General features: G+C 48.2%; 7 protein-coding genes across 7 annotated transcripts; 3 read left to right on the plus strand and 4 right to left on the minus strand.

Moving 5' to 3' along the window:
• Positions 1–742: 742 nt before the first annotated feature.
• Positions 743–2,935, minus strand: F5147DRAFT_671431 (DHHC palmitoyltransferase-domain-containing protein). The gene is made up of 10 exons (XM_041435595.1): positions 2,632–2,935; positions 2,519–2,577; positions 2,429–2,461; positions 1,895–2,374; positions 1,811–1,841; positions 1,724–1,758; positions 1,531–1,667; positions 1,325–1,480; positions 1,103–1,236; positions 743–1,041 (listed from the first exon to the last, which is right to left on the minus strand). Exons 1-10 carry the CDS (start codon positions 2,849–2,851, stop codon positions 932–934), a joined length of 1,395 nt encoding a protein of 464 aa, XP_041298039.1. The 5' UTR covers positions 2,852–2,935; the 3' UTR covers positions 743–931.
• Positions 2,936–2,972: 37 nt separating this feature from the next.
• Positions 2,973–3,351, plus strand: F5147DRAFT_671436 (uncharacterized protein). Its single transcript, XM_041435596.1, has one exon. It carries the CDS (start codon positions 3,077–3,079, stop codon positions 3,320–3,322), a length of 246 nt encoding a protein of 81 aa, XP_041298040.1. The 5' UTR covers positions 2,973–3,076; the 3' UTR covers positions 3,323–3,351.
• F5147DRAFT_811421 (defective in Cullin neddylation protein 1) lies at positions 3,323–4,769 on the minus strand (the record flags this gene model as incomplete). Its single annotated transcript, XM_041443455.1, has 7 exons — positions 3,323–3,715; positions 3,770–3,824; positions 3,872–4,074; positions 4,126–4,259; positions 4,313–4,478; positions 4,522–4,667; positions 4,729–4,769. Coding segments are annotated over 7 exons (825 nt in total), but the record flags the coding sequence as incomplete, so codon positions are not given.
• Positions 4,770–6,123: 1,354 nt separating this feature from the next.
• F5147DRAFT_567526 (uncharacterized protein) lies at positions 6,124–6,994 on the minus strand (the record flags this gene model as incomplete). Its single annotated transcript, XM_041430861.1, has 2 exons — positions 6,124–6,773; positions 6,823–6,994. 2 exons carry the CDS (start codon positions 6,992–6,994, stop codon positions 6,124–6,126), a joined length of 822 nt encoding a protein of 273 aa, XP_041298042.1.
• A 1,746-nt stretch (positions 6,995–8,740) lies between these two features.
• On the plus strand, positions 8,741–10,068 carry F5147DRAFT_671453 (uncharacterized protein). The gene is made up of 3 exons (XM_041435597.1): positions 8,741–9,061; positions 9,126–9,279; positions 9,354–10,068. Exons 1-3 carry the CDS (start codon positions 8,868–8,870, stop codon positions 9,792–9,794), a joined length of 789 nt encoding a protein of 262 aa, XP_041298043.1. The 5' UTR covers positions 8,741–8,867; the 3' UTR covers positions 9,795–10,068.
• Positions 10,069–10,783: 715 nt separating this feature from the next.
• On the minus strand, positions 10,784–13,727 carry F5147DRAFT_302706 (uncharacterized protein). Its single transcript, XM_041429114.1, has 6 exons — positions 13,716–13,727; positions 13,639–13,662; positions 13,474–13,593; positions 12,920–13,421; positions 12,437–12,858; positions 10,784–12,376 (listed from the first exon to the last, which is right to left on the minus strand). Exons 4-6 carry the CDS (start codon positions 13,263–13,265, stop codon positions 11,081–11,083), a joined length of 2,064 nt encoding a protein of 687 aa, XP_041298044.1. The 5' UTR covers positions 13,266–13,421; positions 13,474–13,593; positions 13,639–13,662; positions 13,716–13,727; the 3' UTR covers positions 10,784–11,080.
• On the plus strand, positions 13,716–14,673 carry F5147DRAFT_302784 (uncharacterized protein). The gene has a single exon (XM_041429115.1). It carries the CDS (start codon positions 14,041–14,043, stop codon positions 14,356–14,358), a length of 318 nt encoding a protein of 105 aa, XP_041298045.1. The 5' UTR covers positions 13,716–14,040; the 3' UTR covers positions 14,359–14,673.
• Positions 14,674–15,451: the final 778 nt, after the last annotated feature.

The raw sequence follows: 15,451 nt of genomic DNA on the forward strand, positions 1-15,451 counted from the left end.
TCATAGACTAGTACGGGCTAATCGGGGACACTCAGGTGCGCTACCTTGACCCCCGTTTTTGTAAGCATTCAAATTTCAAGGTATCCTGTCATTCTAATAAGTCCGAATTGCTTTGAATCAAATGATATCGATAAGCAGTCGAGCCAGTTGACGTGGCAAAGCCAGCTACCTCCAACACGCTTATCCTCATACCACAGTAGTCATATCTCATCAGATCTCGGACCAGAACCATTTCGGCTCGGCCTCATTCCTCGGCCAATTGACATACTCCCCATGCGTCCCTGCCAAGTCGACTCATCATATTTTATCCGTAGTGAGAGATAGGGGTGCCAGTTCATGACCTCGCACGGTCGACAATATCGATAGCATAGTTGCCCGTTTTACCCGAGCGCATCTTATTCCACAAGTGACAAAAGCGAGAAAATAACTGGCTAACGTCGACGGTGACGGGAATAGTCATGCGTGTACGAATCCATCCAGATCGGAGTACTGGCTAGTTAGGGCGCATCAGGGAAACGTAATTCACTAGCACGCTACAGAGCGCTCTGTAACATTCCGTAGCACAATCCAACCCGCTGATGCAGACCTAAACCACTTTCAGACTAGAGGGCTCGGAGCCTACCGTGCCCTCTCTCGTTGCTCGTGACTAACTATCGCTGGCAACGACGAATTGGCCAATCTCTCCTGCTCTCATTCATGTTAAAATTCTTCGCGATGCCGTGTGCGAAATTCGAACCAAAGAGAACAGGAACCAGTGAGCATTGAATGTAGTGTACAACAAAAAGATGTTTCTGCATAGAGAATATCCAAAAATCCGCATATCCGATCAAGAAACCGACGTCCGTCCTGGCCAAAGCCAAATTTTGTAAATGTGGTATCATAGCATGTAGTGCGTGCGTGCGTAAAATCAGCAGAAAAAAATGGGCGTATATCATCGCAAGTCAGAAGGCCACTCTCTCCTTCTCCTCCATCTCCCTTCCTTGTCAAATCGTGGGTTTGTAGGAAAGTTCATTCCATCGTCGAGCCCGTGACCGACTGGTACTGGAGAACCGTACCGCTTGTCAGAAATAGAAAAATGCGGGATTACATCATGAAAACTCACGGAACCACCACCATACGTTCTTGCCCATGACGCTTTCCCAGTTTGCTCGACGGCTTCCTAGCCACCAGAGATTACCCTCCTTGCCGATCCTGCCCCATTCCTTATCCCAACGTCGCCGCGTTCGTTTCTTAGCTCTGGGTATTCAGTTCAGAGTGCGCAATGAGTAAGCAGGAAATGACCAAAAAATTTTGTAATAATATAAAACACAGATAAATTACGCACCCACATTCATACCAACGATGCATATGCGTCAGATTATCCTGTTCGCGCTCTTGCATCGACCTGAATCCAAGGGATTCCACAGTCGTTTGGTTCAACATAATCAGCTGCACTTGTGTCAGGAACATGAGGAAACAGAAAAGGCCGAAGAGAGCCGTTCTATGAAAACATGTCAGCGACTATGCCGACACTATCTGACAGTGACAGACTGAGCCATTAAAACAATATGTTGTGGGTTGAGTGCGGGAGCCGAGGGTCTCATCCGCGACTTGATGTTCAGACCCAAGACCGTTGCGAACATCCAAAAGGAAAGTATCGACGCCCACTGCACGAAATTAACAAAAAACTCCGATGGAATATATCAGTGAATGACTGGGAGTTGACAGTCCTGTCAAGTAATACCTTGTGATTGTAAGCACCGACGCAATGCCCGACCCCTATTTCCGATGTAATTAGCTATCAAATATATATAAAATAACTCCTACTGACATGGACAGTGATGATCATACTTTAGAACGCACTAGTGCCGCAAAACGTGAGAATACGCCGTCATGAACAAATCGTTCCACTTACGGTGCCACAAGCTCGGCAATGATGTGTACGAGGAGGCTTGATGATTCTGTCTCTATTGCAGAAACGATACTCAGGGGTAAGGACAGGTGTCGTCGACGGCCGTCGCGCAAACATGGCTGAAGACGCATCCAAGTTGGGGTTGCCGAAGTTCTCGTGGGGTGGGTGTGGTGCAGAACCCGGGACGTGCACAGATTCATGATTGGCGGGTACGTCCACGATGTGTGCTTCGCCAGGGGTAGACGTGCCTTGATAATGGAGAGTCGGATGATAAACCCTGTCTTGCTTCGTTGCTGCTGGAACAGCGGGGTGTGTCACAGGTACATTATTCCCTGCATTTGATAAGGCCGAGGCATGATTAGATACGTCGACTGCAGGGGACATAAGCTCGAAAGACATTCCACGAGTGTCATCGGAAGTAGCGGGTTGCTGCGCATGTACTGGCGGCTGCACAGGCCGCTCAAGCTCTACTTTTTCTATAAACTTGAGAAGAAGCAATCGGTGAAGATGTATAATGAAAGACTGAATACTGCATACGTCTGCTGGATACCCTGGTGATGTGGTGACGACCTGAGGAAACGCAAAAAGGTTTAACGAAGCCAGTACCATTGAGATCTGCCAACGAACCGCGAAATACGACCATACAGTTATCAAGAGAAGGAAACTGTATACTACCACAAATATGACTAGAACATAGTACACTCAGCGCTGACTCGGATGGGATGCAAGGATGTACATACTGCCGGTTGTCAGACTTCCCAATGCACTCTCATTCTTTACAATCATATCTTTACAGAATATACCGACGTAGACATAGCCTGTATATGCAATCAGAGCTAACGTCAGTCCAACGGCGAACTTGAGAACAATCCAGGGTTGGGGTTTGTTCCCTCGTCGGTTGCGTGACCGTGTGCGTGCCTCTTCTACGACACCGCAACATGTTCGGTCCGAACTTGACATGGAAAGGATGTGATCAAACCGGTGGAGTAGATTCTGCACTGGCTGGCCCTTGCGTAGTTGTAGAACGTTCGAACAAGGAATATAGGATGACGTAATCATTAGCGTGTTCTGAGTGCTTCAAGTTTTACTTACTTGCATGAGCTCATTAACATTGTTTCATCTGGGACGCTCAGGTCCAAGTTGGAGTGTACACGCTGCATACACGCACCACTTCACGCCACCATCATGACGCGCCATCTATTTTCGAACAGCCACTCGTACATTCTTTTTTCCATCAATCCACCATGCACAGATGCTCTAAAACTCAGGAAAGCGATTCAGGATGGTCTGGCAGAGACTTTTGGCATCACAGCCTCTGGCACCTATCTTGACATCCTCTGGATTGCTGAAAGTGGCTCAGAGATCGTCATACGCATCTGCGAAGAGTCAGTCACAAGTATAACATTTATTTCTCTCGGTGACAGAACATGACATCAGGGATGCCCCAAAGCTGATGGCGGCCGTGGTTATAAAACCTGTCTCTCCAAGATTTTCGACAATCAAACATACCAATTTCCTCCCATCCTTAACACGATCAAAAGAGAGGCTCACATGATCGCGATCAAATTCTCAAGTCTTGCATGCGGCTGTTGCTCACAATGGATCGTTTTTTCCCTGTTCGTTGCAAAGCGCGTCATTGGACCGATGCAACGGTACACCTCTTTCTTTCCCATCGGTATATACGGCGTACTTTGCACGGGGAATGATATTCTACAATTCACGAAGTCATCTCGCTCGTTAATGGTCATGTCGCTTCTGGGGTCAGGACTTTCCCCGTTGCTCTTGCCCAAGCCACAAAATCGTCTATCGCTGATGGCCATGCAGCTGCGAAATATGTATGTCAGCATTAACATTCAAGGACTGAATGACCATTCCCACCCTCGGCATCGTGTGTCAAAAATTGGGAATCAATGGAGCGGATGAAATCAAACAGCTGTTATTGATCAGTCGACGCCAAGATGGTCTCATTTGAGCTCTCACCATCATCCACGTGTCTTTGCTCACACCCTTACCCCCTTTCTCCGTCAAAAACTGGAACCACCATTGCGTGTGCTCGTCTGTCCATCCAAAACTTCCCTCGCCGTCCATATCTATATCTTCACCTGTCAAGTCGTGTTTCAGTGCACCGCCTGTCAGACCTGTGGGGAGTAATAGATTCCAGAATGCCAGTGCTGTGTCGATCGCTAAAATAACAATAATTTTCTCTGCTGTTTAGCGGTGTGATCCGTGCGTACCGAGACTCCGCTGTCCTTCCGTCCGAGCAAAGCTGAACGTGTGATCGTATACCTTATGGAAATATGTTGAGTCAGATCCCAACTTTGCACGCAAGCGCGTCAGAGCATCTTTCATGCCGTCAATTGTATCACACCTGCGCAGTAAAATTAGTTCGGCTGTCGTGTTATTGGACGTTGGCGTACTGACCCAAGTCGCGACCATCCCTCTACCCACCCTTTCTTGTTCCACTCTCCAACCCTCGGAGATTTCAATTCGTAAGCTACTGCGAGTAGAACGACATTCTCTGGATCTACTTTGAGATCCTGACACAGCTGAATAGTTCCATCTATTGAAATCTCATCTCCACTGGGATCTGTACAGACGTGGGTATTCAGCGATGGTCTGGTATAGGCAACACTCGCCTTTGTATTTCTCGAAGAGGGCATTCAATTTGCTAGTGGAAGCGACGGTTGTTCTACCTCCGCCCTCTTGATAATAAGCGTCAATTGCCGCGTCAAGCCGTCTCTGGTGCTTGTCAAGATACCGCTTTGCATCTTTCGGACTGGGCAATCGAAGAAGATCAATAACTCGGGGAGCCAAAACTCGATCGATCGGAAACTCACGATGCGCCTGTGATGGAGCAAAAGTCGGATAGAAGAGGGTCCTTGGATGTTTTAGACTAGCCAAGGGATATGATCAGAATGAGTGGTATATGATGGTAATATGAATTGATGCAGCCTGACCATCGTAGAGGAACGATTGTGTGCGTCGCGGTGCTATCGATCGTGCCGTATTGCAACTCTTGGTGGTTGGAGATAAGCGGGTATTTCCGGGCCGCTGAGTTTTTGACCCCCCCGGTACGGTCAGGGATTAGTTTACAACTTCCATTTGATCGGATGTGATGATACATGTAGTACCTCCTAACTGTAGAAGTACCCTGATTTCTTTCCCCGCATTGCACAGCATTGGCCAGTAGCCTCATGACAGCCATTTTATCTCCCGGATTCACTTACTTCACCTCCATTAGTAGGTGACAATTGTGAAATGATATCGTCGCCTAGCTATGTCACTTATCTCCCCTTTCTAGGTGCCTCGTGGCTGATTCCCAGCGCTTATCTCATTGTACTGCCGCATCTATCTTGGCGGATCATGTATTAAATGAATCATTGGGGCTATGTCATCATTCCTTCCATTCCCCCACGAGCCGTCGTCTTCTTTATCGATCGACGGACATGTGTTGGGGTGCTCCTCGCCTCTTTTATTTCGGTCACCCCCACAATCCCGTTTCGAACGGGCACGGAATATTCTCAAGAATCTTCCTGATTCGTGAGAATAACACAGGCACGTGCACCCTAGTGGCGAGGCCTGGGCAACACCCAGTTAACTCGAAATCTTTGGGACGATCGGAAATCGGTCCGACAGCGGGGAACGTGAATATCCAAATAAAGCATACCATGATCTCATTCCAGTCAAGTCCCAGATCCAGAACCGAGATCTAAACGGACGAGATTAATACAAGTCATGCGCATGCCCTTGGCTTTGTTCCTAACGGATCCCCGAGGGAAGTCTCGGATATTTGGCACAAGTGTGAAACTCGGTTCAGGGCGTTCTCCGGATCTCTCTCCATCGCCCGGTGCCTGCTTGCATTATGTATATCTGTACGTATGTGTATACTTTCCGGCAATCATCGCAATCCGAGACGTATACCTGCGTATATACCCAGTGTAAGAAGCCTACTTGACATCGGGAAGCGCCGGATTTGGCTCGTAAATAATTACAGGACAGATAGACCGTGGGTTTGCGAAAAAACCTCGCCGATAATAGAACCGTTATACTTCGTATAACCTCTTGGTATGTGGTGACTATGGTATGGTGTGGGACGACGTTCACTCGGCGCAAGATTGTCAAGAGTCCAGTCTTATAATAGGTCTTTCATCGGATCAACCGAAGAACCTATGTCACGATCTGATTCATTCGTTAGCTTCACACAACTTTACTTGGTATGGTCATCTCACCCATCAATTTCGAACAACGATTCGCTTAGTATGCTTTCCTGCTCGCCGGCGATCTGCATAAGGTGTTGGCCTCCGCCACGCATCATCAGAGTCTTCTCGGTAATCCTCTGTAGGAGGAATTTCTACTTTTGCACCAGGAATGGCATGTACGTCATGAGGTGGACTACGTAAACCGACGCCACCATGATGCGATTGCGAGTGGAGATTGAGAGGTGGCTGAGCTGGTTGGCTGTGAGCTGCCACGGGAAACATGGATGGTGGCTGCGTGGGTGTCGGCATTGAACGGGAAGACCGGGGTTGCTTTGCATGATGGGGATACGGTCCCATCGGCGAATCAATCGGAGAGTGATGCTGAGGGTGTGGTGGAAGCTGTGGCCAAGAGCGCGGTACACCACTTTGTGCTGCTTCCCTAGTTTTGCTGCTATCCTCTTGTTGTGGTACATCGATTTCTACTCGAACACGGACGATCTCCCTTCCAGCTTGTGCAAAGAACGCGCGTTCCTGTCGTTGAAAGAATCCACTGGTAGGCCCAGGTCTCATTTCTGCAAAGTTTGCTGGTGGTGCAGGAGGGAAAAGGGCCATGAGTTCATGACCCGTAGGTGGTGCAGGGTACTTTCTGGGTGTAGAACTACCATCCTGAGTTAGGTTGACATCTGGATGCATATCAGAAGTCAAAGCGTTGAATGTTCAAGTTGAGCTTACCACGAAGTGAACTTGGAGAGAGAGGACGCCTTGGTGCGCCGCCTGATTGTGGTGAAGTATGAATTATTGATGATTTGTGGAGAGGACTATGATCTCCTGCTGTTGTTGTGGAGGCGCTTGATGGTGGGGAGGGGGAGTGCTCTGCGACGGGACGAAGATGGAAAGAAGACATTGTGTGGACAGGTGAGATGAAGGGAAAATGGAAGAAGAAGGATCTTATATAGGTTGACGAACCGAAGAGATAATAGTGGCCGTAATTGATCGTCCTCTCCAACTTGAAGGAAGAAGGAACGCGGAGGAACTTAATTGGAAGAATCAAGTCCATCCCCAGCGAAACTTTCAATATTTGATTCCGGGTACGATGTAATATAAATTCTAAACGGGTACAAAAACGTCACTAGCACGATATTTCATTAAAATTTTCTCTTTTAAAAGTAATCTTAGATTGATGATATCTTGATGTATGTAATTCCGGACCATACAACGTCGAAGTTTTACCTCGTTTTTTATACCTGAAATGGTACCGCCCTACGTAGACTTTATCTGGCAAGTACGGTATCACTAGCTGGTATCATGTCCCTCTACATTTAATTTATTCCTTTTTTTCTTTCACCCCAAGGTCGTTATGGCCAAAAATTACAATGAATTACCCCCCTAGAACACTAATGATCGTGCGAAACTAGGAATCTTCTATGATGCTGGGAATCACTTTTCGCAGCTATTTATTATTCCAATTTCACGAAAACAACTCGTTTCAACCCGACATGTCGATTTCCTCTCTCCGAATGACACAAAAGGCAGAACATCCCGATCCTTCTCATGCTCGTATCGCATATCTCCCGCACCTTCGAAAAAAAAAACGGTGTCCACGAGGGTCCACCATATGTATACAAGTGCCTGGACCCCTCTTCGATACCATGTTACAACCACATCCCTGGGTTATTGATCGGCGGTTCATTGCGTGCCTCAAGTCTTCACGTCTTATTGGTTATCCGGACCTATGAGAACTCAATGTGGTCGGTCGAGTCTGATAACCGCACAGTCCAAAAATGAACTTTGAGAGAAAATAATCTCACCGTAGATACCGAAGCCCTGCTATCCTTTACGTCCGCAGGCAGATTGCTTTCCAATCAGCTCCCAGGATTGTCTTCCTCAACGCTGTGTTCGCAAGCCCTCGGGAGCCCATAGTCACAGCTCCTGCAGGCACCCTGTCCAACCGGGCTACTAGCTGGATCAAAAGTCACGATCACCGGGCTTACAACCATGACGATGGATGGGCTTTGATGCGGACTCGCCGTCGTAAGCAGGGTTTGTGGCTATTAGACAGATACATACCAGATGGGAACAGGTGGCGCTGCGAAAAGTAAGGAACCGTATCCGAAATGCATGCGGACTGAGGCGCGAGCGCAGTTGTAATGTAGTCAGGTTGGTGATAATTACCCCTTCACGAGCGCCAAACCTCAGCGAGCACTGAGTTGGAAAGTTTGGGCTTCTTCGCATGTTGCCTTTTCCTAACGCCTGCGCATGGGGGGAATAAGTCGTTATCTGTGGAGCCATACCGTCAGATATAGGTCTATGACACTCAATAGCAAGGCGTTTCATCCAGATGAACGCGAGAGTCTACATCCTCATGAAGAGTCAGCGTCTTTATTAAGGGCTTCCTTAATGAGCGGCTCTGAGTTAAAGTATACCATGAAATTGAAAACCTCCCAAGGGTCATTGCGGGCTAGTTCTAACTTCTTTTATTTCCTTCATCATGCGTCACTTATCGTCAGGTCGCCTTCTCAATAGCGAGTTCATGGAGTCACCTCCTAAGGAAAGTTCAAGATCGACTCCAGGGTCCAGGGTGCCGATGTGCCGATGTGCCGAGGTCATTCTCAGTTCCACTAAGAGCTTAGCTTCTCTAGTTCGCTGGCACGCTTCTAAGTTCTAAGTTTGAGGGAGGCAGCATTGAGTTGTCCGATCCTCAGGCCCTTACGTAAGATTTTCTCAAGGAACCAAAGTTTACCAAAACCAAAGGCCTCTGACAACCAAACCCATCCACCATGGTCGAGACTCAGAAAACGCTTAGCACAGGGACTTTGAATCTGCGTTTCATGCAAAATGCTCGGAGAGCACAACAATTATCCGGTGTCGATGTCGAGCTCGAGAAAGCGCACGTTAAAGATGAGGCCGAATGGGAAGTAGCGCCTGATATTCGTAAAGCTTGGGGTTTGGTGGATGGGTCCAACTCAGATTCGTGAGTTGCGCGTAGTTGGAATTTGTGTCCTTATGGCTTCAGCGAACTTCTTTGCAATGTATAGAAATGACGATCTATATGAGAGGTCTTATGTGCCTTTCCTCTTTCCTTCTGTTTCTGAGACGTCTGGGGAAGACAACGGCCCTTCATCGTCGTCGACGTCTTTTGGCGGTATGAAACCGCAAGGCCGTCGTAAATTCACTAAAAACGGAGAAGAGGTGAGCACATATCCGCGGTACCCCAGGGTCATATCCCCTTAAGCAATGTTCATTCAATTGTCCCTTATCGTTAGTCATTCAAACCTCCAGAAGTGCGGCCCGCAGCTACAACAGTAGCAGACGTCCAACCTGACGAAAAGCGGAAAACCAAGATCAAATCGATATCCAGCTCAACTCACAGTAGCACTTCCGCCAAGCCATTAAAGAAGCTCAAGGAACCGGCGAGTCGGGTGATATACGACAACAGCAGCGTTGGCGTCGACCTTCGCTCCTCCTTATCTTCAAACCGCACGTCAACTGCATCAGTACCGAAGTCTACCGTTACCAGTGACAGTAAAGCGTTCATGAAGCCCGCTGGCGTAGATGATCCTTCTATCACCCCTGCGAGTAGGGATGCACCCTCAGCTTCAGCTTCTGCCTCTTTCGCACGAAAGGGGAAGAGAAGACGGGAACAGGATAACGCAGAAGTCGAAACCGCAGGACTGAAGAAGAAAACATTATCATTTGTCGAGTGATCGGACCGTTGGAGCACGTGTATGTCATGATCGACCCCTTGGCACTCGCGCATGCTTTCCATTGCTGCCACTCCTGGACGCAATTACGCCGCATGAACTCCCAGTCTATGTGGCTATCTACACGCACACGCATAGGTCATCATTACCATATGTTTGTTCGGAATATCGATATCCATCAGGACCATATTTGCTCGATGTTCCACGCTTTCGATACTAGAATTCGGAATCTGGTTATTGTCATGCCTACTTATAAAAAAATCTTATCGCATGCGAATTGCATTGCTGGAGTGACGTCCTACTGGACGATGTTGACACGGCCAATCAGATGGGAGACTCTAGAACGAATGGGTGAGGAAATTTTCATATGTGAGATGGCCTATCTGATGAGATACGACGTGCTACATGTTGCGGAATCACATGGAGCAGTGCCTTGTGTTTGAGAATACTGTTCAAATCCCTCGCTCGATTCCTGAGAAAGGTAAGACGTGAGAAGCACTGCGCTGCGCTTAGCTCCCCTGCGGGCTTTCCAGGAGCGGCAAGTTGTATTGAACCATTTCACTCATGAGTTCCCTTGCTGGTGTTTCATTTTGGATTTTAATAGCTGATGCCCACACTCCGCGGCGGAACGGTATGGCAGAAAGTGTCAGTCTAGTTGCTTCCGGCCCTCGCCGCAAGCACGATGCAGCAAGTACGTTTACAAGTGACCAAGCGACTTCCAGCAGGGTGGTACCAGGAAACAGGCGCGCCTAATAATATTGCCATTATTGAATACCTTTGGGGGTAGACTCAAACTCAGAAATAGCGGCGGCCGCTCGCAAAAGGCAAGTAAAATCGATTTCCTACGTGTAAACGGTCGTATGGCACGATGCTTGAAGAGTTGAATTGAGTCTCAGTAACACCGCTCGTTTCTAGATATACATAAGCCGAGCTTCTATTCCTTCCGCCGACGTCGGTGCCGGGACATCATCGATGATCCACCTTATGGCATTCCCGGAACCGGAACTTTGTCACAATCTACTATCTTGAGCCTACGTCCCGTTTCATATCTGAATGCGGTATAGCCTATCTGGCCTCATGGTCATCATCATTGGCTCAGGGCGCGTTATATATGCTTTTTCGTTCTTGCCTACATAAAACTCTGGCCAGCGTCCATTCCACATCATGCATCAAGGACTACATTCAAAAATAGGCCATTCATCTCGTCGACACCTCCTTTGAGATGCAGATGTGGCGATGGTTAGATTGTGATAGTCATAATCCTGTAATGGTATGATGCCTCATGTACGCTAGGATGGCACTGATAATGTAGTCCGGTTAGCTTCTCGGCTATAGTGATATCGACCGTACGAAGGCGGACTCGTCGTCATCTTCGCTTCCAACTCGCCCCGCTCATTGACTCCGGAACCACGTCCAGAACTCCCCGTCCCCATTCCCAATTCACTCGACACAGAAAAATAAACAGAGGCTGTCCCAAGCGAGTTATTCTTGCTCAACGTAGACGCCATAGATGGCGCCCATCCAATAGACGAACGCGGAGACGCGGGTGCATGCATCTCGGAAACCGAACCCCTCGAGAAGCGCGAGCGACCCATCGACAACCCAGCTTCTTGAGATCCGAATGACTGGATGGTAGCCATCCGTCGTACGAAACCGCCCATTATGGGTATCAGTTCGTCTTCTTCGTCACCCGATTCTACCGTCGTTAGCGACATCGCAGGTTCGATGGTGTCTGCCCGCGCTATAACTGCCGCGGACAATCGGGGTTGTTGGGTAGGAATGATATTATCATTACCAGCAGCCGGCGGTGCGGGGTTGTTGTAAATTTCCAGATAGGGGTACGCTGGTTCTGATGCCCCGTATCCGTAAGAATAGACAGAGTCAGAGTCGCGGCTGCCTGCGTCCGAGTCCATCGCCAATGGAGAATCAGTCCTATTCCTGCGCTCCCCCATCGGACACACACCCTGACCTTCAGCAACGCCCACGGACTGATCTAATTCCGAGGCACGCGGACCAAGACCAGTACCGTCGGTATATACTTCCGTGCACTCCTCCCAGGCACCGGGTGTTGTATTCGTATTCAGCAAGATATGTTCACTCGGCATAGCAGTACGGTTTTGCCGGCGGAGCGTGCGGGGTATGAGTGTGTCGGAAAGATTATTGTGCCTTTGACGGTCTTTTATTGATAGCCGCAGATTTGTCCAATTTCGCCATATGCGGTTGGGAGCTGGGGGTGCGGGGTTCGAGGATTGTGTGTGTATGGCTTGGGCGCTTGTGTGGGAGTGGGAATGAGAGGGGGAGGAAGAAAAAGAGGGCGAAGGCGCGAGGGTGATGCTTGAATTAGTTAGTGCTATTGTCGAGTCAGACCTTCCTAGTCCAGCTCGAGTCTGTATTAACTTGTTGAAGTTGAAGTGCGATCCTGATGGCGACGGGTCGGGAGTAGATACAGGTGAGTCCATAGTGGACACAGGTGAGTTTACAACACCCTCCGAGGTCATTAATGGCGGGTAGTAGTACGTCTCTCTGGTATATCTCGAAGGATGCCTCGCTTCGTAATACGCTCTCAAGAAGTAAAGGTACAACAGCTACATGAAAAGAACGCTTGTCAATCAGAAACACCATAGAAACTTGAACGCGAGGCTTACGATAATGATTAACGTAGCAATAACCCTTAAAGATGCAACAATTATCCAAGCTGCAAAATTCGCACTGCGACATTGCTTTGCTGTCGAATTTCCAGCGATGGCAACTGTCGTTGACCACAAAACATCCATATTCCACCCACATCTATCCACAGGCCTCCATACCAAAATAAGGACAAGATTCACGATCGACATCGCGATTATCAATACAACAAAACATCCTCTTGAGATCATCTTCGCAGCATGAACGAATCTCCCTCCGTCTTCTGGAAGAAGCGGTACAAACAGCGTCACGACCACTCCAGCGACACTGATACCAGAAATAACGCAAAGTACGAGCGCAAGTGTGGGTATATGCACATCGCTCGTAAGAGCCGTTTGAAATGCGAGGGAATAGCGAATCGTGCAGTATATAGCCCATATACCTGTGAAACCAAAAGATCATTAACATTGGCTCCAGACACACAGACCGAGGATAGGGTATACCAAGAACAACTTCAAAAACACAACATATCCACTTTAAGCGACGAAGTTTGGCTTTTATGAACCGGTCTTCGAGGCTTTTACATTCTGCTGCTGTTATCGGGTCTCCTGTGAGGTCAAGGCCAAGGTCCCAGTGTCGTGGACCGTCTGGGTGGAGTGGTTGGCGTGAGAGTAGGTCATGAAAGGTTGGGGAGTTGTAGGTTGAGGATGTAGGGTTGTACGATTGTTCTTGGGCTGTCGTGAGCGAAAGAGTACGTGTAGTATGTGTCATGGGGGTGGGCGTAGGCATAGCATTGACGAGTCGTTTGTCTGATGTGAAAAGTGCATTGTGCAGATCGAGTGCAGTCATTGATGCGTACGTGAAGGTCGTGGTTCAACAAGAACCAAACCAAAAAAATTCGTCCAACATCAACGAAAACAAACAAGGTTGGCTTCGATGCATGGCTTAGTTGAATTAAAGCGTGATTCTTGGAGACGCTAAATTAATTGGCCCATTGAGCCTGGCCTTGAGCCTTCCATCAGGGTCTGGACAATTGATTGTAACACAAGCGACTTACCTAAATTACTTTATACTTATCTCAGGCTGAACTTTCTGCTTCAAGGACTCGACAGCCGACCACGTTGTCACTGAAGCTGGTCGGTTCACTTCGCGCGACGGGCAGTAGAGGACCGTGTCACTAACTGATTCAGGTTAACGTTCAAGTTCAAGTTCAGAAACGTGCCTTTACTAGTGCTTCCATCTGATGCTTCTTCAAAATGAGGTTCGCCAAATGCAATCACAATAACGTTACTTACTTACTCATTTTTGTTCATGTTAACCAATCAGATAAACCTGCCAGGCGTCCGACTCGGATATCATTAGTGTGGTGTGGTAAAAGCAAATCGAACCTTCAAGTTGAGCCCATTCCGACTATATGTACCGTTACAACTCCCGAACCGCATCGTTCGACTTGTGGCCAAAGCTACTAACTGGTATTCGGTTTGGGTCGGTCATTCGCTTAGGAATCCCTGCAATGCGTGTGGATCATCCAAAAAAACCGTTCCATTTTTTGTCTCACCCGAAGCGCAAAAATCGCTATCAAGTTTTGTTATTCGGGTTGAGAGTACAATGAGCTGCCGGACCGATGCCCCTTCCAATGGTTGAGGATGTCTTGTTTCAAGCCTTTGTAAAGGCAAGGCTCGTTGACGAAATTGGCGCTTGGATAGTTGTGGAGAAACGTGGAAGGACAGATCGAGGAGTTCAAATTAGCGCTGCTGGTCAGGCAGTTTCGTTCAAGTTATGGGGCTCTACCCGAACTTCTTCCAAAGACATCATTATCATCGTCCGAGGAGACGGAGAACGTCCCCCGAACACCTCATACCAGCCGTCTACGAAACACGAGCTCCCACTAGCTTCAACAATCCGCATTCTAGCCTGGTCACCCATCATGCATCATCCCTAATTTTTTGCTTCAACTGAAAACACAGACACTACACATACTTCTTTCGACATATCCCTCATGGAATCAGCTGCAGATCGTCTTGTCAGCGAGCATGACCTCCAAAATTTGTGCAAGCCAGATCCAGGAAACAAGATCGATCCAGTTTCTCCATAGTCGGATGGCGACAAACGAGTATACGTGTTCGATCTTATAGGATCTGCTTTCCTATACCATCAAGTTCGATCCTCACTTCCAGGTAGCACGTTCCTTGACCGTCTGTTCCACCGCAGCCCCTCCGATGCCCATGATAAGTCACCGTCCTCCCTCCTCGACTACGCTCCAAGCCTTTTGAAATGGTGCGGACAAAAAGACACCGAGTTACAAGGGCACACCCTGCGTTATTGAAGTTCTGTTTGCGAAGGGAAAACTTGTATGTCTTTTCTCTTTCTGTTTGTCAGTTTAACTCCACCTAATATTATGCAGAGAAACGCTTGCGCGAGAGAGCAACGGAAAAGACCGTTTCCCTCGAAGAATTCTACTGCAAATGTACAGGACTTTCCATCCGCACATACGCATGTATTAATAACAGTAGATACAGTCTACCATAGGGCTCCGCCCCAACGGACAATAAACCAGGATAAAAAAAAAGCTGTGTATACCCTGCTGTCCGCGCGTCGCAGCTATTCTCGTAAGTGTTGATTCAGGGATTGAATGGATGAAGGCTAAAACAACACTGCACTGGTAGTAGGAATTCTGGAGCATGACTTCACCTACCGCTAAAACAGAAGAGACATCAGCGATGACACTCCGTCAAAAATTCAAAGGACACACCGATTTTGTCCGGGGCGTCATACACCTGCCAGGTGGACAGCAGATCATCACTTGTTCATTGGACGGCTCGCTGCGAGTGTGGAACTCGAAGAGCGGGAAACAAATAGGAGAAGATTGGCGGGACGGGAAAATTGAAGTGTATTGTATAGCATTGTCTCCGGACGGGAGGAAAGTGGTTAGCGGGAGTGAGGATGGCGGGGTGAGGTTGTGGGACATCGAAACATGCAAAGTCATGGCTAAATGGATGGGGCATACAAAGTCAGTGTGGTTTGTCTGCTGGAGT

The sequence above is a fragment of the Suillus discolor genome, assembly GCF_016758755.1.
Source record: "Suillus discolor strain FC423 chromosome Unknown F5147scaffold_5, whole genome shotgun sequence".
Taxonomy (NCBI): Eukaryota; Fungi; Basidiomycota; class Agaricomycetes; order Boletales; family Suillaceae; genus Suillus; species Suillus discolor.

What these genes read in the sequence shown, in the direction of transcription:
- F5147DRAFT_302706 (XM_041429114.1), bottom strand. Translation starts at nt 13,265, where the DNA reads ATGACTGCACTCGATCTGCACAATGCACTTTTCACATCAGACAAACGA. An exon ending in TGTTTTTGAAGTTGTTCTTG is followed by an intron (nt 12,859 to 12,919) that starts GTATACCCTATC and finishes TTGGTTTCACAG; the next exon opens with GTATATGGGCTATATACTGC. An exon ending in TTGCTACGTTAATCATTATC is followed by an intron (nt 12,377 to 12,436) that starts GTAAGCCTCGCG and finishes CTTTTCATGTAG; the next exon opens with CTGTTGTACCTTTACTTCTT.
- F5147DRAFT_302784 (XM_041429115.1), top strand. Translation starts at nt 14,041, where the DNA reads ATGCCCCTTCCAATGGTTGAGGATGTCTTGTTTCAAGCCTTTGTAAAG.
- F5147DRAFT_671436 (XM_041435596.1), top strand. Translation starts at nt 3,077, where the DNA reads ATGACGCGCCATCTATTTTCGAACAGCCACTCGTACATTCTTTTTTCC.
- F5147DRAFT_671453 (XM_041435597.1), top strand. Translation starts at nt 8,868, where the DNA reads ATGGTCGAGACTCAGAAAACGCTTAGCACAGGGACTTTGAATCTGCGT. An exon ending in GATGGGTCCAACTCAGATTC is followed by an intron (nt 9,062 to 9,125) that starts GTGAGTTGCGCG and finishes TGCAATGTATAG; the next exon opens with AAATGACGATCTATATGAGA. An exon ending in TCACTAAAAACGGAGAAGAG is followed by an intron (nt 9,280 to 9,353) that starts GTGAGCACATAT and finishes CCTTATCGTTAG; the next exon opens with TCATTCAAACCTCCAGAAGT.
- F5147DRAFT_671431 (XM_041435595.1), bottom strand. Translation starts at nt 2,851, where the DNA reads ATGTCAAGTTCGGACCGAACATGTTGCGGTGTCGTAGAAGAGGCACGC. An exon ending in ATTGCCGAGCTTGTGGCACC is followed by an intron (nt 1,842 to 1,894) that starts GTAAGTGGAACG and finishes TTGCGGCACTAG; the next exon opens with TGCGTTCTAAAGTATGATCA. An exon ending in GAACGTATGGTGGTGGTTCC is followed by an intron (nt 1,042 to 1,102) that starts GTGAGTTTTCAT and finishes ACGGTTCTCCAG; the next exon opens with TACCAGTCGGTCACGGGCTC.